At 34.4% G+C, this 24868-nt stretch overlaps 1 protein-coding gene across 1 annotated transcript; it reads left to right on the top strand.

Annotated features, from left to right (window-relative positions):
• Positions 1-23125, top strand: LOC128990080 (myosin-6-like). Its single transcript, XM_054412314.1, has 14 exons — positions 1-11; positions 515-648; positions 4745-5112; positions 5549-5690; positions 5959-6153; positions 6726-7003; positions 7866-8083; positions 8764-8880; positions 9480-9582; positions 10624-10751; positions 11538-11622; positions 19505-19708; positions 20268-20424; positions 22952-23125. Exons 2-14 carry the CDS (start codon positions 528-530, stop codon positions 22960-22962), a joined length of 2127 nt encoding a protein of 708 aa, XP_054268289.1. The 5' UTR covers positions 1-11; positions 515-527; the 3' UTR covers positions 22963-23125.
• Positions 23126-24868: the final 1743 nt, after the last annotated feature.

The following is a 24868-nucleotide window of genomic DNA, read 5'->3' as shown; positions in this document are numbered from 1 at the left end:
GTTAAATACAAGTAAGTGTGTACCGTATTCTAAATTCAGGGAAATTCAATGAACTTATAGAGGTATAAATCCTCTAAAGAATTATAATTGGTTTCTGGTTTATAAAAACAATTGTAGTCTTACACAATAACTTACCTACTTATATAGCCTAACCTTTTTGCCAGTATAAGCACTGTAGAGGCCGCTTAAAACCAATTTGTCTTAAACCTAACTTTATTACTTGTTCCATGTCTTTAATAGCAGCAAAAAATGTTATTATTTTCAGTTTTGGTGCCTAATGGCCTTGTAAACTCAGATGCTGTCACCAGAATAGCCTACTTACAAGCCATCACTGACCATATAGTGACCATCTTTTATTCTTAAATTTTTTATTAAAGTTTTAAAAGAAGTAAGAGGGCTTGACACTGATGTGAATCTCGGACAGACGTCTGGTTAGCATACTCATCTAGAAACCTAGGGTTCTAAACATTTCCATTAAGTATCTAATTAATATGTTTTAATCTATTGTTTTCAGCTGTACTTAAGTAATGGAATCCTCATCAGCAACCTCATCCAATGCTAAAAAAATCTACAAGGAAAACCACCCAGGAAACCTCAGAACAAAAATATTGCCAAAATCAGAACTGAAATCCAATATTCCAAAGCCAGGTAGGCCTAATTGATCAGGCTACCTACTAACTTATCCCTTTGTGTACCTTAGTTGTTTACACTTATGCCTATGCCAAAACTTAACTTATATATATTCAATATTCGACTCCATCGTTGTACCATTTTATGGTGCACGCTCAAAAGCTTCTTGTTTGAGACACAGCCAAACACGCTCCTGAGCCAGGGCCAATTACCGAATAGGCATGTGCCTAGTTCGCAAGAAAATTGGATTTCTTAGGGGGCACCTAAAAATTGGATAGGTAATAAAAAAAGTTTATGGTGGTACATTGGATTGCTGTAAGCTTCTGCTTCTGATAATCCCTCACGGCAGTGTAGACATCATTAACTTATTGTCTCCTGCGGCCGTGTAGACATTGTAATCGTCACCCGCAACTGCGGCAAAATGTTAATTATTTCCCGCGAACGTGTCACAGACATAATTATCGTCTTTCATTATCGCGGCAATATTAACATAACCTGTGGTCTAAGCAGATTATCATTGACTACCACTAATGAGGTAAAATTCTGACCTTTTCCCGCAGTTTTGTGACGAAGAAACAAAACTTATCTTCGTTTTGTGCGATCATGGTAAAACTCTGATCATCCCTTGCGTCCGTAAAGACATCATTATACCATCTCCGGCGGTCGTGTGGACATAGTAATCGTCTCTCGCAATCGTGGCAAAATGGTAATTATCTCCCGCGGTCGTGTGGAGATCATCATCGTCTTCCGCAAATGAGCAATATTCTGATCTTTTCCCGCGGTTGTGTGGACATTCATTGTCTTGCACGATCGCGGCATAATTCTGATCATTTCCTGCGATTAAGTAGACATCATGACATTGTATCTGCCGCGGTTCTGTAGACATTGTAATCGTCTCCTGCGACTGCAGTAAAATATGTTGATCGTATGTCTGCCAGTCGTGTGGAGATGTCTAAAAATGCCCTGATGCGCATATTGGCCAAGTGGAGAGCAAAGGAAAATTAGCTGATTATTTTCCCTTGTTCTAAATTAGAGCTTGAGAAAGTTAAGCACTAATTAACCCTTTGAGTGCCACCGCCATTTCACCATTTAATATGCATAAAATGCCGGGCAAAAGCCTACAAAATTGCAATCATCTGGGGAAAAAATTGTAAAAAAATAACTAGGCTATTGAACGAATTTTAATATTTTTGTTTATATTTTGTTGGTTATTAAGTGGAGAACATATTAATTATGGTGATACAGTTTGAAATTAAGTTTGCTTTATAAAAAATAAAATTATAACGATACCATAAAAAAAATATAAATTTAAAGTTTGAAGTAAAATTTTGTGTATGAATGAAAATTTAAAAACGTACGTTTTCAGGAAAAGCACTTTGCAAATTTTTTTCCCCTTTTTTCAAAACTTTTATTATTTTTTTTATTTCATCAACATTTGAAGTTTCATAAAATGTCCATGGTAACGCAATATCTTTGGTAGGTAGTTTCTTTTTAAAAGAGCATCTTTAGTGGAAAAACACAAAATCCTATCACGACCATAACGGACGTTTAAATGAATATTAAAAATAGTTAATATTATTTTTATAACTATGTTTTGCTTTAAACTAATTTACTTTTATGACCATTATACAATAAAAAGGTCACTGAGCTTTTGGTATATTTGGTCTCTCTAGAAAAAAATAAAAATACTCAAAAAATTGAAAAAAAAGCCAATAAAATCTTTTTAAGTTTGTATAACTCCGAAAAAACTTACCTGAGACCCGAAAAATCGTTATGTTTGTATAGAGGTGTGCTTCTTTTGTGTATAAAACATTGAAATATGACGATATTTTAATTTTTGAAATTTTTATGATAGAAATCATAAACGTGATGGTCAGGGACAAGCGGTACGGTCGTGAATTGTCTGGAATAATCTAAATCTTTCTAAACAATCCTTCAATTATCCTGTTAGTTACCGGTATAATAAAAATATGTGTTTCAATTGAACAAAACTGTTCAATTTACAATTATATTAAAGTTATTGTCACGACCAAACACACTATAATCCATAAGGCTGGATTGGTCGTGAAAAAACCCGTGATGGTCGTGAAACTTTGGTCGTGAAATTACGTGTTATTTGGCTCTGTTCTGGTGGTAGCCCTGCACCTCATGTTCGAGGATACAAAGTGGACTTCTAGGTTAATCTAGCAATTGAAATATCTTATAAACAAAAATTAACACCATGTCTACTTTATCGAATGACTACGTACGGTCATGGACACACCAAAATTACAAAAAACATAATCTTTCCTTTATTAATCTTGTAATTCCTCCTTTCAACTCGAAACGACCGGCACTACAATCCTGACGTTCACCCCGAAACTAGTCTCTAAAACCAACTGACTCCATCGACGCCAGGCTTGCCACAGTCATGCTCCAAAGTTGAAAATTTTTCCCAAATGGTCGTGACGCCAAATCGAGGGATAGACTTATTTTGTCATGGTAGTCAGTTTGTAATGACAATAAAAATTATAATATGCTTTTTTTTGTAAGTTTAATAACCATTGATGACATAAAAATATGGCTTTATATATTTCGGCATGAATAATTAGTCTAAAAACAGCGTGAAAGTTGGAAAATGTACCCTAGGGACACGTCATGGTCGTGAATTTCGAGACTTTAAAAATACGAAAAAAATACCTAGAACCTATTTAAAACCAAATAAATGTGTGTAACATGTTGCCCCCGTCCCAAAAAATATTAAAACACATAATAATAAACTACAAATCCAGTATCTACGAAGTAAAAGGCCAGGGACAAGAAAACGTACGTTTTTAAATTTTCACTCGTATACAACATTTTTATATATTTTTTTTAGTTATACTTTTTTATTTATACCACAAGAAAGAGAATGAAAATCTGATCTAAAATCATATATACTATGTTATCTTACTATAAAAAATATGACATGATTAACGCAATGCAAACAAAACACTACAAAAGTAAATTTTGCTCAAATCTCGATTTTGGTTTACTACTTCTTTTACAATTCACTTTTCTCACATACTCTAACACTAAAACAAAAGTCACTAAAATACTTATAAACTTATAATAAAGTGTTTCAAATAAGTTTAGTGAAAACAGAGAACTCACGGTGTAAACAAAACAGCTAACTAAACTGCGTAGCTGTCTGCCGCTAGTACTGACAGCTGTTATGATTGTGTCACCTTTTTCTTGTAAAGCCCATGACTCCCAAGGAGACAGTAAAATTGAAAAACCTGTATAAATCGATTGTTCAGTACAGTTTTGTAAATAGCGTAATTAGTAGTCTCATAACTAATCATTAATTTTATTAACATTTAATTAACAGTGTGCATAGGTTTTTAACATTTATTTGTATGTTAATTATTTAGTCTAAGTCTATAAAATATATTCCACTCACACACACACACATCACAACAGCAATTCCCTTCCCCACATTCTCCTTAAAATCATACGATGCCTACGTCATATGGCGTGATCTATCTCTGTCTCTTTCCCTCTCATGGAAAATTAAAATTTCCCCACCATGATTTTATTCAGTTAGCGTCTAAAACCTTCCTCGTTCGGACGTATGTGCCGCGCCGCGCCGTTTTTATGGCAATCTCTCGGTCTTTTGACCACCTCGTGGTGGAAGTGTCCCCACATTGAAACTTCTTTCTCTTAAATCAGTGATTAATAACACTAAATTCTCCCTTTCGAGTGTGTGCAGTGCATCAGAACCTCAAGAACTTCTTGTGTGTCCCTCAGCGTGGTGAGCTCACCCAATCCCCATTCCCCCTGTTACCTTCCAATGTTGGATTTTCTTATTGAAAGGTATGTGACACTGTTTTTTATAATCTCTTTTAACTATCATATCAAACATCGATAGTTTGGAGCTTGGAGAATACGATACAGCCAATAACAGGTTAAAAAAACAAACTATATGAACTATTTATTAAATTATGATCGTCTACTATGTAGATGCTGACACTTTATTATGCATATTTCATATCGTCTACTATGTAGATGCTGCGGCACTCAAAGGGTTAAGCTAAATTAACCAGGCAAACTGGAAACCAAGCATTAATTTTTACTGGAGCTTTATTTGTTGTAGTGCCCTATGTTAGAGTAAGAAGAGAACCTCGTTCAAAAAGCTGTTCCTCTGCTTGTTTCAAGACTACTTCCTCATGCTTTGGTAATGTGAATGTTAGAAATCCAACATTTAGAGAAAAACTGTCACAAAATTCTTGCAAGAGTCCTCTCCGAGCACATTCTCTACCTTCCACAAACAGTTGCAGAAACCAGTACTCAAAAATAAAACCCAAGATTGATAACAGTACACCTCTCTCTCTAATTACTAAAAGAAACCATTTGAACGGTCTCTTGGATCACAGAAGAAAAGGAAATTCTGTAGTTGAAGAACCTCCTGGGGATCATAAGATCAAAGGAAACTCTCTTAGAAGTAATAAGCTGGAAAAGAAGGTAAGAATAAATTACCTTTCTTTACACACTCACTACAAATTTAAGGAATTACTACCAATTAAGAGAGGGGATGCCACATATGTGCATAGGCCTATTTCAACCCAAATATGGGTGTAGAGTGAAGTGAGATGATCTTTGTAGCATTGTTACTGAATAAGTCAGCTGTTTTATAAGACAGGACCTCTGATTACTAGGCGAGCACTATAACCACTCAGCTCTGTTAGTTTCTTGGGCTTTGGTGTGGTTGTAATGATATTGGTTTGATCCCCATCCTATCAATAAAAAATTTGGGGGTTTGTACTGCTTTCCCTTAAAAGCGTCTGTAAATTTTCATACAAAAGAAACCCTGAGTACCCTACCAGGATTTTTAAAAATACCTAGGATACTCTAAATAAAAAAGCCTCTCTGATTATTATTTTTTTTGTTCATTTTACAGAAGCACTCTTTAACTTCCCAATATGAATTTGAAAGTTATCAGCCTTCATTGGTTCCAAGTGCTGCTGATGGTATTCGTATTTTTCAAAAAGAAGGCATTCTTAGTATTTTGGAAGAGCCTAAAAGCTGTCTGTTTAAAGAAAGTAAGTAGGCTACCAAGTTACATCAATACTTTTCCATTGCTATCAACTTAGCTTTTATGTTAATTCCGTAAAATTACAAGATTGTTTTTTTGATTCTTCAGATTTTGATAAGCTTGATAGGTATGAATATTTTAATTATTGAAATTTGTTTTAATCCTGAGAATTGTTTATTTCTTGATTGGCCTAACATATTCAGCACAAATAATTTAGTAAGTTTACGTTAGAATTCCAATGATAACAAACTTTTGATGGCATTTTCTTTTAAAAGGTGCACCAAAGCTCTTATCATATTTTGAGAGACAAATAGAAAGAGTTTCTGAAATGTGGCGTATGCTGATTTGCGACTTGATTGTAACAAAACCGACTGTCAGTGAAAAGGCAACAACCCTACTACCCCTGCATGGATCTAAGATGGATTGGAAGTCCGTCATCCACAAGTTTCTGGAGGAATTACCAAGTCCAGGTAAATCTTATTTGATCAGCTTGAAATTGGAATGAAATTAAATATCTTTGGTGTTGCCTGAGTTCTTGCAGGTAAGATGTTTATGTCACACTGTGCATTTCTGCACCTTGTGTGGCATCTTCAGAGGGTCTTTTTAATCCCATATCAATAACACTAAACGCAGTCTATACTGAATTTCCATACACCGGTCACTAGTACTTTACTTTAAATACTTGTCAATGAAATGGCGACCATACAAAGTAGGTATTTTAAGCCAAGTATGAATGGAGGTGAGTGTAGGATGAGTGGCACGATCTTGTTGACTAAAGCCGACATGTTCCTTAGACACAGCTGTTAATTAATAGCCCATACAGCTAATAGCAACTAAGGGACCTACAGTTTATAGTGGAATCCGAACCACATTTTTGCCTTGATATATACGAATTGGTCTAATTATCAGGATAGTACTGCGGATAGCCGTAGTACTCACTCGTGTGGACGTTAATCCACACTAGGGAGTATTGTATCCACAGTGCATGCCTAGTGCACTAGCATGTTGTTAGTGTTAACTATGCTAATCTCATATTTTTTAGGTGAAAAATTTCAAAGACAGTTGTTCAAAATAGAAGAAGAGCAGAAGAAAGTAATACAAGTTTTGATACAGGATGTAGTATCCTTGATAAAAGAACACAAGGAACTTAAAATAAATCATTGTAATCTCAAGGAAACTTCTGAACAGAACGAATCAAGGCTGAAGGAGGAGTTGGCCATTCTTGGGCAAGAAAATACAGAGCTTGATAAGAAGTTCATATCTGCAATAGAGAGAATTGAGCTGGAGAAATCGAAGACAGAAGAAATGGAGAAGAATCAGGTAAATTATAGTTTGATTTGAAATAATACCATCCAGAGAACAGCTTATAGTTTACATTCTCAATTGGTTTGTACATTCTAGCAAATTTCCACTGTAAAAATAAACTATTACCTTAGGTCTTATGGTATAATATATATTTGTGTGTGTGTGTGAATGAAATGTAGAACAAACAAGTAAAACTTATGTTTATTTTGAACAAGTTCTTGAATTAGCATGATCGGACGATGGAAACCAAGTTTTATGGGTTAAAAACTGAGTTTTTCCAAATGGAAATCCAAACTCTTAATATAATGAAATTTAGCAATTTGTCTCTCATACAATATTTGACAGCTCGGTGACAAAGGTATTCACCCGCGACCACAGCAATGGTTATACCAAGGTCGGATATGAAGAGTTCTACTGTGTTTTGATCAAATTTGGCAAATTTTTATATTTTATAATCCAATGAGGTGAATGTAAATTTTCTTAGTCTGCAGATTAGCAGCAGTGATTGGTGGTAGGGGGGGGGGGGTTATTTATGAACAAATAAACAGTGGACAGTTTGTTTGGAAGTTGATGTTATACTTATAAGCAACAAGAGTTGTACTTAAAGTCTGCAATGTTATTTTGTTACGTTGTTTGCGTTCATAAATCTGTGTGTGTGTGCAAAATACATATTTTACAAGGATTTGATATTTTTGCAAGATAGATTAAAACACATGATAAGTATTTCCTTAAGTACTTGCTATATGTTTCCTGATGCTTTTAATTGTTCAAAAGGCACACTATTTTGCAATTAAGAGAGAAATTTTCATAGTACCATTATCTGGAAAGCTTTTTACTAATATTGCAAACATTTCACTATGTAAAATCTTTTGTTAAGATGGAAATACTAAAGAAGCTATTTGAGTTGAGAAAAGTTGTCAAGCTTATTGAAAAGAAATTCTCAGAGCTGGAGAGAAGAAGTGAGAATGTTGAAACTACTCGGAGAAAACTTGAAGAGAGTGTAAAAAAATTGGAAACAAAAGATATAAATGAAACTAAAAAATATGAAGATCTATTGAAAAAACATGCTGAATCACAAAACTGTGTTTTGAAACTGTAAGTTTATTATGAGTAAAATTCTTAAACTATAAAATTAATCCTTTAAGATTATTGCTCGCTTGGCCATAACCGGCTAAATTTACGCCAGGGGTTTAAAGAGTTTCATAATGGATAACTTCATTATGGAACAGCAGGCCAAAAATCGATCCCTGAGGAACGTCGTACCTGACGCTCTAGGGTTTGGATGTTGTGCCCTCGTCGGAGACCATCTGATGCCTAGGCTCAAATCCTTCATCAACCAAGTCAGATAACATCTTAAATGCACCAGTGGTGGACGCCTCTTTTCTAAAACCATACTGCCCATCTGATGTTAAGCTGTTCATCTCCATATAACAGTGTCGGTTGGAATGATATGGCTTCAATGACTTTACCCAGAACAGGCACTATGGAGACCGGCCTGTAACTGGCAAGACCGTCTCGATCACCCTTTTTGTAGACTAATAATTAAATTACCAAACTGATGGCTGTTAGAGCTTGGTGTGTTAATTCTAGAAACTAATAATTACTTACATTGCAGCCTAAACTGCTCTACCACCTGCTTGATTGTGGCCTACTCAAGAGTTTCAAACCAAAAAACGCTAAATTCATATAAGAAATATTATTCTTTAAATTTTATAAAGGTGAATTATATATTGTTCCCCCACCAATGACTAATTACTTTTTTGTATTTTTGCAAGGAAACAACAACTAAAGGAGGGTGAAAACACCAAATTGTCATTAGAAAAGAAATTAAAAGAATACGAAAATGTCATGGCAAACAAGAAAGCTGCTCTCGAAAACAGTTTGCAGGAAAGGTATATGTTCTAACTTATTGCTTAGTTGGTATTTCGGTATTTGTTAATTGATTCAGCCCAAACTCAAGGGCTATTCATAAATTTAAATAGAAATAATTTTATTTTTGCTGATTTGTTAATTTTGGTTTTCTGATGGCTATTTGAATTACCAATTATCGTATGCTACATAGTTTTTCAGTGCAGAAAACGTTTGTTAAAATAAACTAAGTTAAAAGTTAAAATACTAAGGGTTCAAAGTAAAAATAAGCATACCCATTTTTTTAAGTTATTGCACTGAGGCAAGAAACAATAAATAAGAGTCATGTATCAATATTGATATTGAAGGGCGTTTCAAAAGAGAAAAATTGGAGTGGTCTGAGGGGTATGGAAAACCTACCAGGGAAGAGGAGGGGTTCAGGGAAAATTTTGAAATATGTATGCGCATTGACCTTATATTCATGGGTCAAAGTAATCCATGAGATGTCTGTGTTTGATAAAAAAATTAGTGCTCAGCTGATGATGACACAGTTGTGTCAAAACATGTTCTGAATTTCACCATACAGTATTTTGAGCTATTGACGTAAGTAATATATCTTACAAAAAAGTGTTAACGTTTTTAGAACTCAACTGGAAAAGAAGGTTGCTGACAAAGACAAGAAGATAAAAGAACTGATTGCAGAAATAAATTTATTGCAGCCAAAGAAGACGTTATGCGAAAATAAGGCAAGAAACATAATTTATCCAGCAAAAACAGATTAGCTCAAGTCAATTTTAAGCTTAAGTTTAAGAGTTTATGAGTACTCTTGGTAGTTTGGTTTCTCACGCCACCCATGCTACTCCAGTGCCCTTAGGTGCAGAGTCCATGGGTTTCAAGGGGCCGAGCTCTCAGAAATGTTTAGGGCAGAGAGGCTCATTTTTATTTAACGGGAATTCCAGCCATGGTCGCTCTATCCCAGGATCCTCTGGGTGGTTATGAGATCACTGACGGGTGTACTTGTTGGGTAAATATTGTAGCAATCCAATTGCACCCATTGAAATGATTTTTATTTATAAATATTCTTATGACAAATGACAATACATATTACTACTAGCTGTAACCCGCGGGCTTTGCCCCGTTTAACTTCTTAATTTTCAAGATTATCTCGTTCGCATGGCTCAATCACGTCCTGGTTGAAGTTTGTTCGCTACGCTCACTCCCCTTTAGGTTGGAGCTCGTTCGCTACGCTCACTCACCTTTAGGTTGGAGCTCGTTCGCTGCGCTCACTTGCCTTCAGGTTAGCTTGTTCGCTACGCTAACTCGCCTCAAGGTTGAAGTTCGTTCGCTACGCTCACTCACCTTTTGATTGCAAATTAGCTGTTGTCATAAATGTAAAAGAAATACAGTAATTGTGCTGCACCCTGTTGGTAATCCTTGTAACTTTAATGCTATTGAACATCATAGAACAGAACCAACTTGTTTAATTGAAACAGCTGTTAAGATTCAATAATTCCATTTCTCATAAGGTTAACATGGGAAACTCCAGAGCCACTGGGGCGGAGCCCGAAAGGATTTTTGAAATAAGAATATGCCTATATGTTAATCGGGAATGTGAGCTATCATCATGCCAAATTTCAGCCCAATCCGACCAGTATTTTTGGCGTTCACTTGTCACAAACATCCAAACTTTCTCATTTATAATATTAGTAGGAATTAGTAGGATTTGTATTTGAGTTATTAATGCTAAACTAACTATAGACGATTAATTCTGATTTGTCTGCTCATAGAAATTGTCAGATCATAAAAGCAATGTGGAATTAATGAAAAATCTAGTTAGTGGTGCTGATAGAAGAAATGTTCAGATTCAAGAATTTAGGAAAAAAATAAACCGCCTTGAACATATGATCAGGGACAAGTGAGTGCACTAATGAGCCATTAAATAAATTATTTAGTAAATATTTAATTAAATTGTTGCACAGTCTTTTTTATATTATTAATAAACAATTTTTATTGGCCATGCTAAAAACATTGTATCCAAACCTTTTTAATAACTAAAACCTAACCTTTAAAACATTTTGATAACTAACTGTCATAGAAGATACATCAGCATGGTAAAATGTCTGCAAAACATTGTTACTCTTAAATGTTAAAGGTGTACTTTTTCCTCCACTACTATTGTAGCCGGTTCCCCTTCTACGTGACAAATAGTCTAAGTAGTCGGAAACAATGTGAAAGAAAATTTTCTGTTGGGAGGGGTCCAATTCAGATGTGTTTGCAGAGAAGTGTATTGAAAAATGTGTAAAATAGGTGTACATTTGCAAAATGAGGGCATTTGGCATCCAGTAATGTCAGATCAGGCAAATAGAAAAGAAGGAAATGTAGCTTATCAAGTGACTGTGTGAGAGATCTACTAACTATATCTAACTAAAGGGATGTCTCAAAGACTAACATGGCCAATGGTAAACTCCAATACTCTTAAACACATTGATCTACAATCAACATTTTCCCAACACTTTTACCACATAGGTAGAGAAAAAAGCCATTGGTGGATTGATTTCAGACGTCCAGGACAAGTTTTGTACTACATCCTATAGATCATTCACATACAGAGATATAAATGATTGTTTGAATTGTTATTTGCAGCCTTCAATTTCCAACACACGCTATGAAGTCAGTACAAATTTCTATTATTTTTTTACAGATCCAACAGAGAAGAAAAATTACTATCTTATGCTACAAAGTTGACCAAGAAGTGTAATAACAAGTGTTCATCATTTAATAACCAGGTATCAAATAAAATAAAATTATCCTTTATTCCGTTAAAGAACATGTATGGAATCGAGTCAAATAACTTCAACAACTACTAGTACTTACAACCTTAATAGAGGACCTTAATAGAGGAATTAAACATACTCCCTTGTATATTTTTTATTGCTGGTTCAACTGATGGAGTTTTGAATTTATGGTAGGCCTACTTGCGGGTCTAGACCAGAATAACCCAAGCGGCTTCTTTGGTGGGACTTCCCACGATTGCGGCAAAATCGTTAACATCTCCCGGGGCCATGGGACATCATTACCATGATCAAGGCAAATCATAAATTTTAGAAACAGACCCATAAAAATTTTTTACACAAAACGCTCTGGTTCCCTTTTGCTAAGCCATATAGCCTTATGGCGAACCCGGTACTGAATTTAATATTCGTTGAAAGATTTAAAAGTGCTAGTGTCAGTCAATTAAACAACAAACAACACATACATGTTCAAGGGTGAGGTTCATAATGTCCAAATTTCACAAACTCCAACGTCTAAAATATTAAATAAACAGTGCGTTTCATAACCTCCAAACTTCATAAACTCCAAAACTATAACTTCCAAATAAGCACAGTTTCACAATGTCCAAATTTCACAAACTCCAACGATAATATATTAAATAAACAGTGCGTTTCATAACCTCCAAATTTCATAAACTCCAAAACTATAATTTTCAAATAATCACCGATTCACAATGTCCAAATTTCACAAACTCCAACTTTTAAATATCAAATAAACAGAGCGGTTCATAACCTCCAAGTTTCATAAGCTCCAACGGTACAGTCTCTGCCGTAAGTCAATCGGGATACCGAGGCGGACGGGCCGAATGAACCTCTCTGTTTTACACAAACATACATTCACTCAACCTGCTCTGCTGCACTTATTTGTTAACATAAAAATTTCAAATTGATATATTATTTTTCTGAAAAAACCAGTGCTCATTACTATGTAGCTAGTTTTTACCTTAACATAATTGTTATAATTTATTTAGGCAAATTAAAACAGATGATTGTTTTTTAATACCATAAAAAACATGAAAAATGTAGTAAGCGAGGAACTTTTTTATTTTTTGGTCAGGAAAAAAAATCCTGCGGCAAAGTTTTAGATCAAAGTATGAATTTTATTTTTTATTTGAAGCTTTTTTTGATACGGAGCCTGCTTGTATCATTTTTAAGCGATTAAAAATAGGCCTAAAATCGCTTGGCGCGGCATTGGCGCTAGGAGTTTGGCCGGCTCAGCATCAGTTTGCGGGATATAGAAACTGAGTTTCTAGCATTTAATCATCATTATATTACATCAAATATGTCATTACATTACGAAGAATGGTAACCTAATTTACAGGCGTATGTTTGTGCATTTTAATGCTTACCGGTAGTCTATAGTTAACAAAATTTTTTGATATAAATGCTTTCCCGATTGTAATTTCGGAAATTGTCTTCGTGAAATGTGGAGATAATTTAAGTTCTTGGTAAAACCCACTGAATTAGCGACCTGGCCCAGTTATTATTTCTACTTTTATTCTCCTTTCGTTAAGGTAAACTAAATTAGTGTAAATGCATCCCTTTGACTAAACTTTACCCTAGATTTGGTTCTGGTCCAAATAATAGAAACAAAAATAGAAACTACTCTTATTCTAAGTTTATGTGTAGTACGGTGCAATTAGACCTAAACCGGGACATCCAAAAAAAAAAAGTTTCAAACCAGTGCCAAATTGTTGAGTACACTTCCCTCAATATGTAAAAAAAGTTACACTGATTTGAGTGTCGGGTTTGGGGGGGAGGGGGTGAAAATAGGACTTTTTTTACTTTTTCGCAAATACCTAAAAACGGTGCGTTTTTCTTAGAATATAACAAATTACAAATATAATCTACATTAAATTTCGAACAAAATGATACCATACAATACCTATCTACTATGAACGGTTCAGGTAATATTGATGGGTAAATGTGATTTTTTTCTTAAAATTCTAAAAAAGTTGTTTTTTAAATGGAGGAAACCCATGGACACACATAAAAAAAGTTTCTAATGAGTGCCAAATTGTTCAATAAACCTCCCTTAATATGTATAAAAAAGTTACACGGATTTGAGTGTCGGATTTGGGAAGGAGGGTTAAAAGAAAAGGGGGGGTGGATGGGACTTTTTTTACTTTTTTGCAAATACCTCAAAAACGGTGAGTTTTTCTCTAAATATAACAAATTACAAATATAATCTACGTTAAATTTCGAACAAAAAGATACCATACAATACCTATCTACTATGAACGGTTCAGGTAATATTGAGGGGTAAATGTGATTTTTTTCTTAAAATTCTAAAAAAGTTGTTTTTTAAATGGAGGAAACCCATGGACACCCATAAAAAAAGTTTCTAATGAGTGCCAAATTGTTCAATAAACCTCCCTTAATATGTATAAAAAAGTTTCACGGATTTGAGTGTCGGATTTGGGAAGGAGGGTTAAAAGAAAAGGGGGGGAATGGGACTTTTTTTGCTATTTTCCAAATATCTCGAAAACGGTGCGTTTTTCTTAAAATATAATGAAATACAAAAATAATCTATATTAAATTTCAAACAAGATGATGCCATACAATACCTATCTACTATGAACAGTTCAGGTAATATTGAGGGGTAAATGTGATTTCTTTTTTAAAATTCTAAAAAAAAGTTGTTTTTTATCTGGAGGAAACCCATGAACACCCATAATAAAAGTTTCTAACAAGTGCCAAATTGTTCAATAACCCTCCCTTAATATGTGTAAATAAGTTACACTGGTTTTCGTGCCGGTCTTGGGTAGGAGGGTGTGAAAACGGGGTTGGGAATTTTATTCATAAGTAATTTTGTAAATTTTGTCAAGTAACACTTTTTATTTTCCATTTTATCACAAATATAACTACAATATAAATAAATATGACTTACCTACCTAAAAAAGACAAACCTACCTAGATACGGGAACACGGTGAATAGAAACGTTCAGCGGGTTCATAGTTGAGACCATGGTTGAGACCACATTACAATACCTATTTATTTGCTTCTTCATCCTCTTTAGCCATTTAGTTGTTAGATAGTATTACATGTTATATTCAATGGATATATTATGATTTTATTTTAAAACATTTAACGAGTTTATATTCATCTATATTTGAAAAAGCTAATCAACGGCTCACGTCTAACATTTTTGCCACTGCAGTGCATGGTTAGGGTTTGATTACCCATTTGTCGAAACCAATCACGAAATAACGTTTCTCCAACATTGACAAGCATATAAAGAAAAGGAAACTACCTCAAAATATTACTGTTATAGGTTTTCCCTGTACTTTATTCATACTATGCATGCTAGTCTATATGATTTTAACCCCTTTTCCTTTGAGAAACAGAATGTACCTAGTTAAAACCTTCTCCAAACAAAATTAATAAATCCCGCTCACTGGCACTTGTCATAGTAATTGCTTTAGTGAAAAAATATATTGTCTCTACGAAATTTTTTAGTTTAATTCTCAGGTTAGTTCCAGAGTAGCCGTTGAGGTCATTCCACTTTAAACAAAATATTGATTAAACACTAAAGTAGGCGTCAAATGTTTACAGAAACGTTTAGAATACATATCATCTCATTATAATGTGTTTGAAATAAAAACAAAGCAGGAGTTTTCCATTTAATATTGAATCCATAATTAATTAGTGAAATTAGTGATTTGTGTTAAAATTTTATTTAGCGTTTTCTGGTATCTTGGTTTTGTTGTTAAAGTTAGTGATGGTAAAAGGCCTAATTGAGTTTGCAGTTTACATGCCGATTTTGCATTTTTTTTAAGTCAGTAAAAGATATATTAATTTTTATTTTGTCCTTAGGTAATTAAACATTAGTCCATACGGCACGCGTACGATTGTAGTTTCTTTCTACACGTTGCAAAATGCTAAATTGCCCTACCTGTTTAAGCAATCTACAGAAACATTGTTTGTAAAAAATTAAAAAATACAGGCTATTTTATGCATTAAACTATTGGCTACAACTTAGCCACAGACAGAACCTCTCTGACCAAAACAAAAAATAGGCCTATATATTTTTTTGCAAAGTATGGTGTTTCCTCTTGACGATAGCTTCCCTCTTGACTGCAACGCCAGTAAGGCCGTGGTGCGAAGTTTTTGCTGGACTGTACTTTTTCTTATCCAACCTAAACCCCTAATCAATTCGAGCTAAGTGCTGCATACATTTTAATTTATATTCACTGAAAAATTGAGATTCAGACTAGTTAAAGTTAAACTGTGTAATGAAATGTAAGTAATAATTTAAGGTAACATATTATAAATAATATTACAGAAACCCTTACAGTTAATAAAACACTATTCTACAAATTCTCTCCAGAAAGTAAATCTCATGAATAATTAACCACTACGGAAATCTATATCTATCTATATATATAATACGTGAAGCCGTTTTTTGTTAACGCAACTCCTCCCTTATTTGTGGACCAATTTCAACGTTTAAGGTGTCAAAAGGTTCGTCTCAATGTGTAGTTTTGCAATAAGGTTTTAGAATTTTAAAATTCCTACTCTTAAGGGCGTGAGACCCTCTCAAAGGTCGGGTTTTCCCCATAAGAAATACATAGAACACATTGAAAAACAAAAAAACAAAAGAAACTCATTAGCTTTTTGGGAGTAAATATTAATGTTTGTAATATTCAGTAGGTTAAGACCAAGTTAGTTAAACAGTTAATCAGTTTTGTTGGAAGAACAGAAAATGCCTCAAGTTCAAAGAAGAAATGTTGAAAACGAGACAATTAATAATAATAAGATATCTTATGCGTATGAGGATAGTAGAAAAAGAGAGGCCTGGTCTAACAGATACCCATCCAGATACACATTCACTTGGTGAGATGAATAATATTTGCCAGCTCTGCTATGCAACTTACTTTGGAATTGTTAGACCAAACATAAGTGAAGGAATTAGTGTTTATGTAGACAACGATCGAGTAGTTACTGTCAAGTTTATTTTAATGATTCAGGAGAGGCAAATAATATACGCTGTTCAAAAATAGAAAATGAAAATTGCTATCCAAATCTTATAGCTTCAAGAGTTAACAGCCGATTTTTGTAAACAGACCTCCTCCCTCATTTTTGGATCGATTTCGATGATTAAAGTGTCAAAAGACTGGCCCTGATCTGTAGTTTTGCTAAGTCTTTTTCATTATTTGAAATCTTTATTAGTTTGGGCAGGATCTTTAGTTCCCCATGTTAACTTTATAATTTTTCATATTTAAAAGGAATTAATGAATCTTAACAGCTGTTTCAATTAAACAAGTTGGTTCTGTCGTTATGTTCTATGATGTTCAATAGCATAAAAGTTACAAGGATTACCAACAGGGTGCAGCACTATTCTTTTTTTTTAATTTATGACAACAGCTAATTTCCAACCAAAAGGCGAGTTAGCGTAGCGAACGAGCTAACCTGAAGGCAAGTGAGCGCAGCGAACGAGCTCGAACCCGAAGGCAAGTGAGCGCAGCGAACGAGCTCGAACCTGAAGGCAAGTGAGCGCAGCGAACGAGCTCCAACCTAAAGGTGAGTGAGCGTAGCGAACGAACTTCAACCAGGACGTGAATGAGCCATGCGAATACTTATGAAGTTAAACGGGGCAAAGCCCGCGGGTACAGCTAGTATATACATATATAACAATTTTAACGAATGGTGTTTTTGGCCTCTGGGGACATCAAAATCTAAAAGTAAATCGGTCCCGGGCGTAGGTCTTACCATGCCATCTACGGTAATAGCTACTGTACTTCCTTATAGGGAAATTTGCTAAATAGAAACTAAAAACTATAAAAAGTACCTATCTAATAACTTGTTGAATTATTTACATTGAACATTATTTTTAAATAGAATATGCAATAATCGTTACAACAACAACTTCATACCTTAATATTTTATACGACAGTCAAAGACTCCACTGTTTGTGATTACGCATTTTTTTGGTAAATAAAAGGTATACAATGCTTAACTCTCCACTGAAAAGGCAAATCCAAATATAAATTATCACCTTGTCAAAACTTTAACATTATTGAACTACCCACATTAAGTTGCAAGGAGAAAACGAGACTGCTGTCGAGTAAAAAAGTGTAAATACTCGAGTATGAACTTTTATTGAAACTTGACCAGTATACCTACAATATGATGAATAAGTTAAATCCTATTTATAAAAATGTATTTCTGCGTTTATGTATGTTAGTTTCTACCTTTTTATGTTGTTTTAACTCTCGTCCTTTTGGTAGGTAGAATAAATAAAGTACAAGGTTTTCGGCACTTTTCTAACAAAGGGCTATTTTTACACATAACAAAAAAAACTACTGATGTAATCATCATGAAATTTTAACAGCTAATAGAAAATATACTTATAAAACAAATTTATATGTTTTAAAATTTTTCATCGGTAAAAAAAATCTCTTACGATATTTGTAATGGCTTTTAATTGAGAGACGGAACAGTTAAGAAACTCAGCTGAAAGCTTGAATTAAAGCTATTAAAAATATAAATATGTAATTTGATTTGCAAATTATGTGCTAACACATATTTGAGTCACACAGCTGAGTGTGACTCGTAATCCGTGTTTTTCTAATTAGTTTAGTAACTTTCCTGTATAGCTCCAAATTTGAGTATCTAAACTGTATTACAGACGTTGTAGGCAGAATCTGCCCGCATGACGCCACGCGGCGCGGCGGGTAGCCCCTATATTACAATTTAAATTACAACCAAACTACGCCAGCTAAAAATTTTAAAAAATATGATCCAAAAGGTTCAACTCTTTAGCTACAAAATCCACCGTTTTTTAACTTACCTGACCAAAAAATAAAAAAAGTAGCAGCCGACGAACTTTTTCATGTCATATTTTAAAACTCATTTAAAAGTACCGACTTTATTTGAAGATTTAAAATAGAAAATACTAACTTTTAAGCTTTTAATTAAAACCAATAGTGTCATAGACTTATTGACTTCACTCATACGAAGTTTCAACCATATAACTTAAGTCTAAGTAGGCTAAATGTCGAGTTATTTTGAAGCGGAACATTGAGTTTTGGGGCCGTTTAATAAGCTGTGGCAACCACTGTAGAGACTTCTGGCTCAGACTGTACCGTTGGAGGTTATGAAATTTGGACATTATGAACCGCACTGTTTATTTGGTATCTTCACGTTGGAGTTTGTGAAATTTGGACATTGTGAAACAGTGATTATTTGAATGTTATAGATTTGGAGCTTATGAAATTTGGAGGTTATGAACCGCTCTGTTTATTTAATATTTAAACGTTGGAGTTTGTAAAACTTGGACATTGTGAACCAGTGATTATTTGAATGTTATAGATTTGGAGCTTATGAAATTTGGAGGTTATGAACCGCTCTGTTCATTTAATATTTTAAGCGTTGGAGTTTGTGAAATTTGGAGTTTATGAAACGCTCCCATGTTCAAGAATCAAGAATTTATTCACCATTAAATATACAATACAATAGGTGTTGTCAAAGTATTAACACAAATCAATTGATAATGTCTTGAGTGTCACAGCTCAGGTACTCTTCAGTGGTATAAAATGCCTTAACTTTGAGCCACTTGCTAATAACATTGGTAAATTTCTTAGGTGGCAACATTTTGACAGTGGTTGGCAGTTTATTATAAATTAAAATTTGATGGGAACTATAACTCTTATAATACTTATCAAGTCTAATACTAGGTCTAACAATGTCATCTTTTTGTCTGGTGTTGTGAGAATGATTAGTTCAAAATAGATATGATCTAATCTTCTCAAGTCAATATTTAAATTTCTCCCATTCTTTAAGAGTAGGAACTTGTTCAACAATAATAATTAATGAATGTACAATTTATTTCAGATCAAAGAGCTACAGAGTTCTGAAAAAACTTTGCGTAACCAAGTGTCCGAATTGGAAAGGGTCTTGGGCCAAAAAACACTAGAGTTGCACCAGCGAGAGAGATTGGTCAAAGAACTGAAAGAACTGATCAGATTGAAAAATGAATGCGAAGTGTCCCTGTGGAAGTGTAGAAAACGGGATGACAATTGTAAACTGTTGTCTGAGGTGGGTATAAGCCCAAGAACTTAAACTTTTGTTTAAGGGTATTAAAACACTTGTGTTTGTAGTATTTTAAGAGGTGAGTGGTTACGAGTTTGTGTTACTCTGCTGATACATAAGTGTCAAAGATACAATTACAGAACATTGTATCATCGTTATACTTATTGAGGATAATTTAAGTGATACAGTTTGCTAGTATATTATGACAACATTTGGCAAATTTATTTCACACTAAGCTATTTCAGTAGACAAAACCCTTACGGTAATTGAATTCCCTGTAGCAGATAACCTAAGTACTGACCAAACATAATGTTGTTTCTATTGGGAATAAAACTGACATGTCCAAGGAAATGTTTCAGTAAAAATCCAATCAGGCAAATGAAAACTAGCTTATTCCGTAGGTTTGCTGTGGCAGGAGTATTTTAATATATTCAAATTACTTTAATACAGTAATATGGCAATGGGTTTGGGGAACTGTACTTCATGGTAACATGAAGTACTTCATGGTAACATGCAGTACTTCATGGAAATTGTAATCTCTTCTAATGTACTTTTATATGATTAGGAATCAACACCTAGTCTAAAGACGATTGAGGTATTTAATTTACTTGCACTCAAACACATGGAAATAATCAAGCTGGATAGACGGATATCGGGGCTCCAAAATATTCAAAATGAGGATTGGAAAAGTGGAAAAGAAGTCATACAAGCAAACGAAGCAGGTAATACATGACATTGCTATCATTTAGTTTGTTTCCATTTAAATTACCTTATCAGTTTTGTGCTGGGACCATGTGCCTTGATTATTCTTTCAATAGAAACAGTCTCGCTCATGTGCCTAAGAGTCAATTGAATGCAAACCTTGTCCTTTACAAAACTACAGTATTTTTCACTTTTTCAGATTAAATTAAGTGTACACCTGCATGAAGGTGAGGTTTCTTAGCCATTGACTATGACTGTTTATTTTCATGAATATTCTTGGCATCAATATTGAAAACACAAATAGTACTGATGTTTTCATAGCGGCCGAGTTCAGAAAAGTAAACTTAGTGCCTAAAAGACTCGCTCAGTTAATATTCACATTAAAGTATTACTCTTTTGTTCGTGAGTACTGCAGTAGTTTGTCTATTATCCTATACACATTTTGCTAGCTTGTGTAGCAACTTCCAGTCCTTTTTTTATGTTGTCACACTAACTATAACAAAATAGTATATATATTTAAAACAATTGTATTTGTACACACGTCTCGTTACTCGTTTATTGTGGTTGGGTCGAGCTAGTAACACAAGGACAGACACTCCGTGGAGTTATGTTGGGGGAGGTATTTCTTCTTCTGTTTCATTTCAGTATTTTGCAGGTTTATGTTCAGGCGGATGCTTTGATTATTGTCAAGTTTCCGGTTTGTTGCCGATTCCCAGTTATATCAGTTTCAATGTTGTAGATCAATTTGAAAATTTGTATAGCTGGTGTAGTCTATTTTTTGCTTATACCTTCCGCAAAGATTCGTGGCGGCTGAAGGATTAGGACGGTCGGGTGGTGTCCCAGCCCCTAAATTAGCCCTCGCTCGGCTGCTCTGGGCTTTGACAATGAGTCACCCACTGGTTCAATGCATAGTTGGTAAAATGTTTGTGTATCACCATAATGTGTATTAAATAACGTAATTTTTGTAACCTGCATCAAATAACAAGAACATTGAGGCCAAACACGAAATAATTGCGATGATATTAAGCATACCACGACACGAAAACTGTCTATTATTTTAAAACCAAATGTATACTTAATATCGTCGCAATTATTTCGTGTTTGGGCTCAATGTTCTTGTTATTTGACGCAGGTTACCAAACTGGTGTTATTTAATACACTTTATGGTGATATACAAAAATTCTTCCAACTATGCATTAAGCCTAGTGAGTGACTCATGGTCAAAACCCAGAGCATTCGAGCGAGGGCTAATTTAGGGGCTGGGACACCAACTGACCGTCCTAATCCCTCAGCCGCCACGAATCTTTGCGGAAGGTATAGGAGCGTGTTCGATACATAAATAATTACTTGCTTGCCTATATGATAACTTTCTTGTACTTTTGCTACTTGTGGTTTTGTACTTGTTAGCGTTCACAATTCTACAGCCCAAATTGACAGTTCGGAAAACCCACCTTAAGTAAATAAGCTACCTAATATATTTTATATTTAATAATTTTTAGTATCGGATCGTTAGACCCTCCTGAGGAAAATGTAATTCAAGATTGTGATCAAATGCAGGTTTTATGTTGTTCTAGAATCATAGTTTTTGTAACTGTCACAGAAAACTAATAAATTTTAAAATATAGCCCATCAATGACATCCTTAGAATATTAACAAAAACTGTGATGTGGAAAGCGAATAGGGACCTCTTGTCGGGAATTTTCAATTTTAAATTATATATATATTTGTATTCCTTATTAAATTCCGAATTACTTGGTGCAAGTACCATGCATCTACGATTTTTTTTGTTAAAGTTATATGACTTTGAAATTTTGTTATGGAAAAGGGTCATTTTGAGAAAAACTATTTTGAACATTTCAAATACGCATAAAAACTGTATTTTTCCTATTTAAGAAACGATTTTGGTATCAAAAGAAATCTTATAATGTCCTCTTTGGAGGTAATACCAATTTTTGTCTTAACTCACAGTAGTTTTAATTAAAATCATTGTTTTATCGAAGCATGTCGTAAAAATTGCACTTTGGAAAAGGGACCTCTTGTCTGCCCCATGTTATTTCTCCATAAGATAAGAAAAGGTACCTCTTGTCGGGACCGCAAAATTTGTGAGATATTTTGTTCTCAGTAAACTGAATTCGTTGTAGTTCTCTAAATTTTCACTAGAATGCAGGACAATTCATTTTTTTGACTAAAGTCTGTGTATAAAGTAAATATTGGAAATGGGACCTCTTGTCGTTATGACAAAATAACATTGGGCGACAAGAGGTCCCTTTTATTACACCGTGCAGAGGCTAACAAAATGATTTATTTTGACCTTTTACATCTTCAATTCGATATTTTAACCGATACTGTCCTGTTCTATAATAAATGAGGTATAAAAATCGATAAAAACCTAAATTTCGATATTTTTGACCTTAATTACTTGTATCGGCGGTACTGAAAATTTTGCATTGCCGACAAGAGGTCCCCTTTTGCTTTCCACATCACAATTAATTTAACATTTAACTTAAAAAACAACAACTATGATACTGATATTTTTTGATGTTTTAGAAAAAAACTAACAGTTGAAGTCTGGTTTAAAAAGATGAACCTGAGAAGACATTTAGGAACATTTAAATTTTGTCAGAAGCCTTAATAACACTGTCAAAACATTCAAAATTTGATCTGTGAATGGTTTTGAAGTTTTCTGACAGTTATAGTTTAAAATTAAAAGAATAGAAAAACTACAAACTTTTTTTACTGTATTTAATCGGTTAATAACATTGTAGTAATGATAGTACAGTGCACTCTTTTTACATAACACTAAACTGTCTTTAAGGTCAATATGTACTGAATGAAGTCATTGTCACAATTAAAGACAAATAGCCATCACAATGACCTTTAGGTTAATCAAATGTTATTCGATATCACCATTCTCATGCTCCTAGAGTGATATGACGCTAATGATTCCTTTGTGGTGCAAAGAGGTAAACTGCTTTATGGGGACATTGAACGATTTTATATGACTTTTCACTATCTTGATAATTATTGGGGTGGTGTCGTCCTGTAATCCAGCTACTAGGAGGTCACGAATTGTGGATATTTATAGGCATGCACTGTGGATGCGATACTCCCTGGTGTGGATTAACGTCCGCACGAGTGAGTACTACGACTACCCGCAGTGCTATCCTTATAATTAGACTAATTCGTATATACCAAAGCAAACAAATATGGTTCGGATTCCACTATAAATTGTAGGTCCCTTAGTTGCCATTAGCTGTATGGGCTATTAATTAACAGCTGTGTCTAAGGAATGTCGGCCTTAGTCACTAACAAGACTACAAGATTGCGCCACTCATCCTACACTCATCTCCATTCATACTTGGCTTAAAATACCCACTATGTATGGTCGCCATTTCATAAAAAAATATTTAAAATTATATTATAATGCTTGAGGTTATATTTATTTATTTGTATCCTAAGCACGGTATTCATGGAATATGAAAGGGGTTGTATAACGACGGTGATTCTTCTCTCATAGCGAGTGGAGCAGTCGCTCCAGGGCGGCAAGCACTAGAGGGCGGAGGAGGGTGCTGGGCACTAGTCTAGGATTTATTTTTTTACTATGTTGGCAAGCATGGTTGGAGCGGAAGGAAGGTGAAGGGGAGGTAGGAGGTATGGCCCAAGAGGATTTGGCGCAGTGTCTTTCAGTTGTAACAAGGAAGACACGGGCGTTGGGGGACTCCGTTGAAACTTTTAACTATTGCCACAACGATCACTGAGTGCTGCGATCTGTCAACATAATTACTATGAGATCGCTGATCAGTCAAATAAGTGAATATTGTAGTGATTCGTGAGGTTATGTTAATAAAGCCGCGCACGCCGGTATTCGAGTTGTTAATTTATTAATATACCACTGTTTCTTTAGTAGTGTTTAGTGCTAATAATGAACAATGAATTCGGTTAAAAATATTTCTACAAAGTATGCGGGTGGTGAGGTTGTAAGTTGAGTTAAAGCTGATATGCCCGCCAAAACCCGATTTATAGTTGTCACACAATGTCAAAAATCCTGTAAAAGTAGGAAAGGATTTATGTTTGTACAGGACTGTTCAATTATGCTTTAGATACTTATTCTTCTAATTAAGTGATTATACGTCACCGACATCTACCCGCCATTTGTAAATGTGTGTCCTTTGCTCAGTTCCCGCTGTTTACGTGCACTTGGTGAAGCTATCCTGTTTTGAGGAGATTTCTAAGTAAGGATAAGTTCCGTCCAATGAACTCAATTTAAATTATAGTTTTTATTTTCAAACACCCTAATCAAATAGGTTAAATGAAATAAAACCAATCAAATTACTAATTTATGTTTTAAAAATGTTTATGTCTAGATTGCATAGAAACACTAGCTTACAGTTATTATTTTTCAAATAAGTAAACGTCACCCTGTCAAGCTCGGACACCGCCCCCCCCCCCCCTATCTCGGCTTGG

Source organism: Macrosteles quadrilineatus, unplaced genomic scaffold, assembly GCF_028750875.1.
Source record: "Macrosteles quadrilineatus isolate MER2022 unplaced genomic scaffold, UCM_ALF_1.0 Scaffold_3__2_contigs__length_128488019, whole genome shotgun sequence".
Taxonomy (NCBI): Eukaryota; Metazoa; Arthropoda; class Insecta; order Hemiptera; family Cicadellidae; genus Macrosteles; species Macrosteles quadrilineatus.
This window is presented reverse-complemented; position numbering and strand designations above follow the sequence as displayed.

What these genes read in the sequence shown, in the direction of transcription:
- LOC128990080 (XM_054412314.1), top strand. Translation starts at nt 528, where the DNA reads ATGGAATCCTCATCAGCAACCTCATCCAATGCTAAAAAAATCTACAAG. An exon ending in GAAAACAGTTTGCAGGAAAG is followed by an intron (nt 8,881 to 9,479) that starts GTATATGTTCTA and finishes TAACGTTTTTAG; the next exon opens with AACTCAACTGGAAAAGAAGG. An exon ending in ATTGTAAACTGTTGTCTGAG is followed by an intron (nt 19,709 to 20,267) that starts GTGGGTATAAGC and finishes TTATATGATTAG; the next exon opens with GAATCAACACCTAGTCTAAA.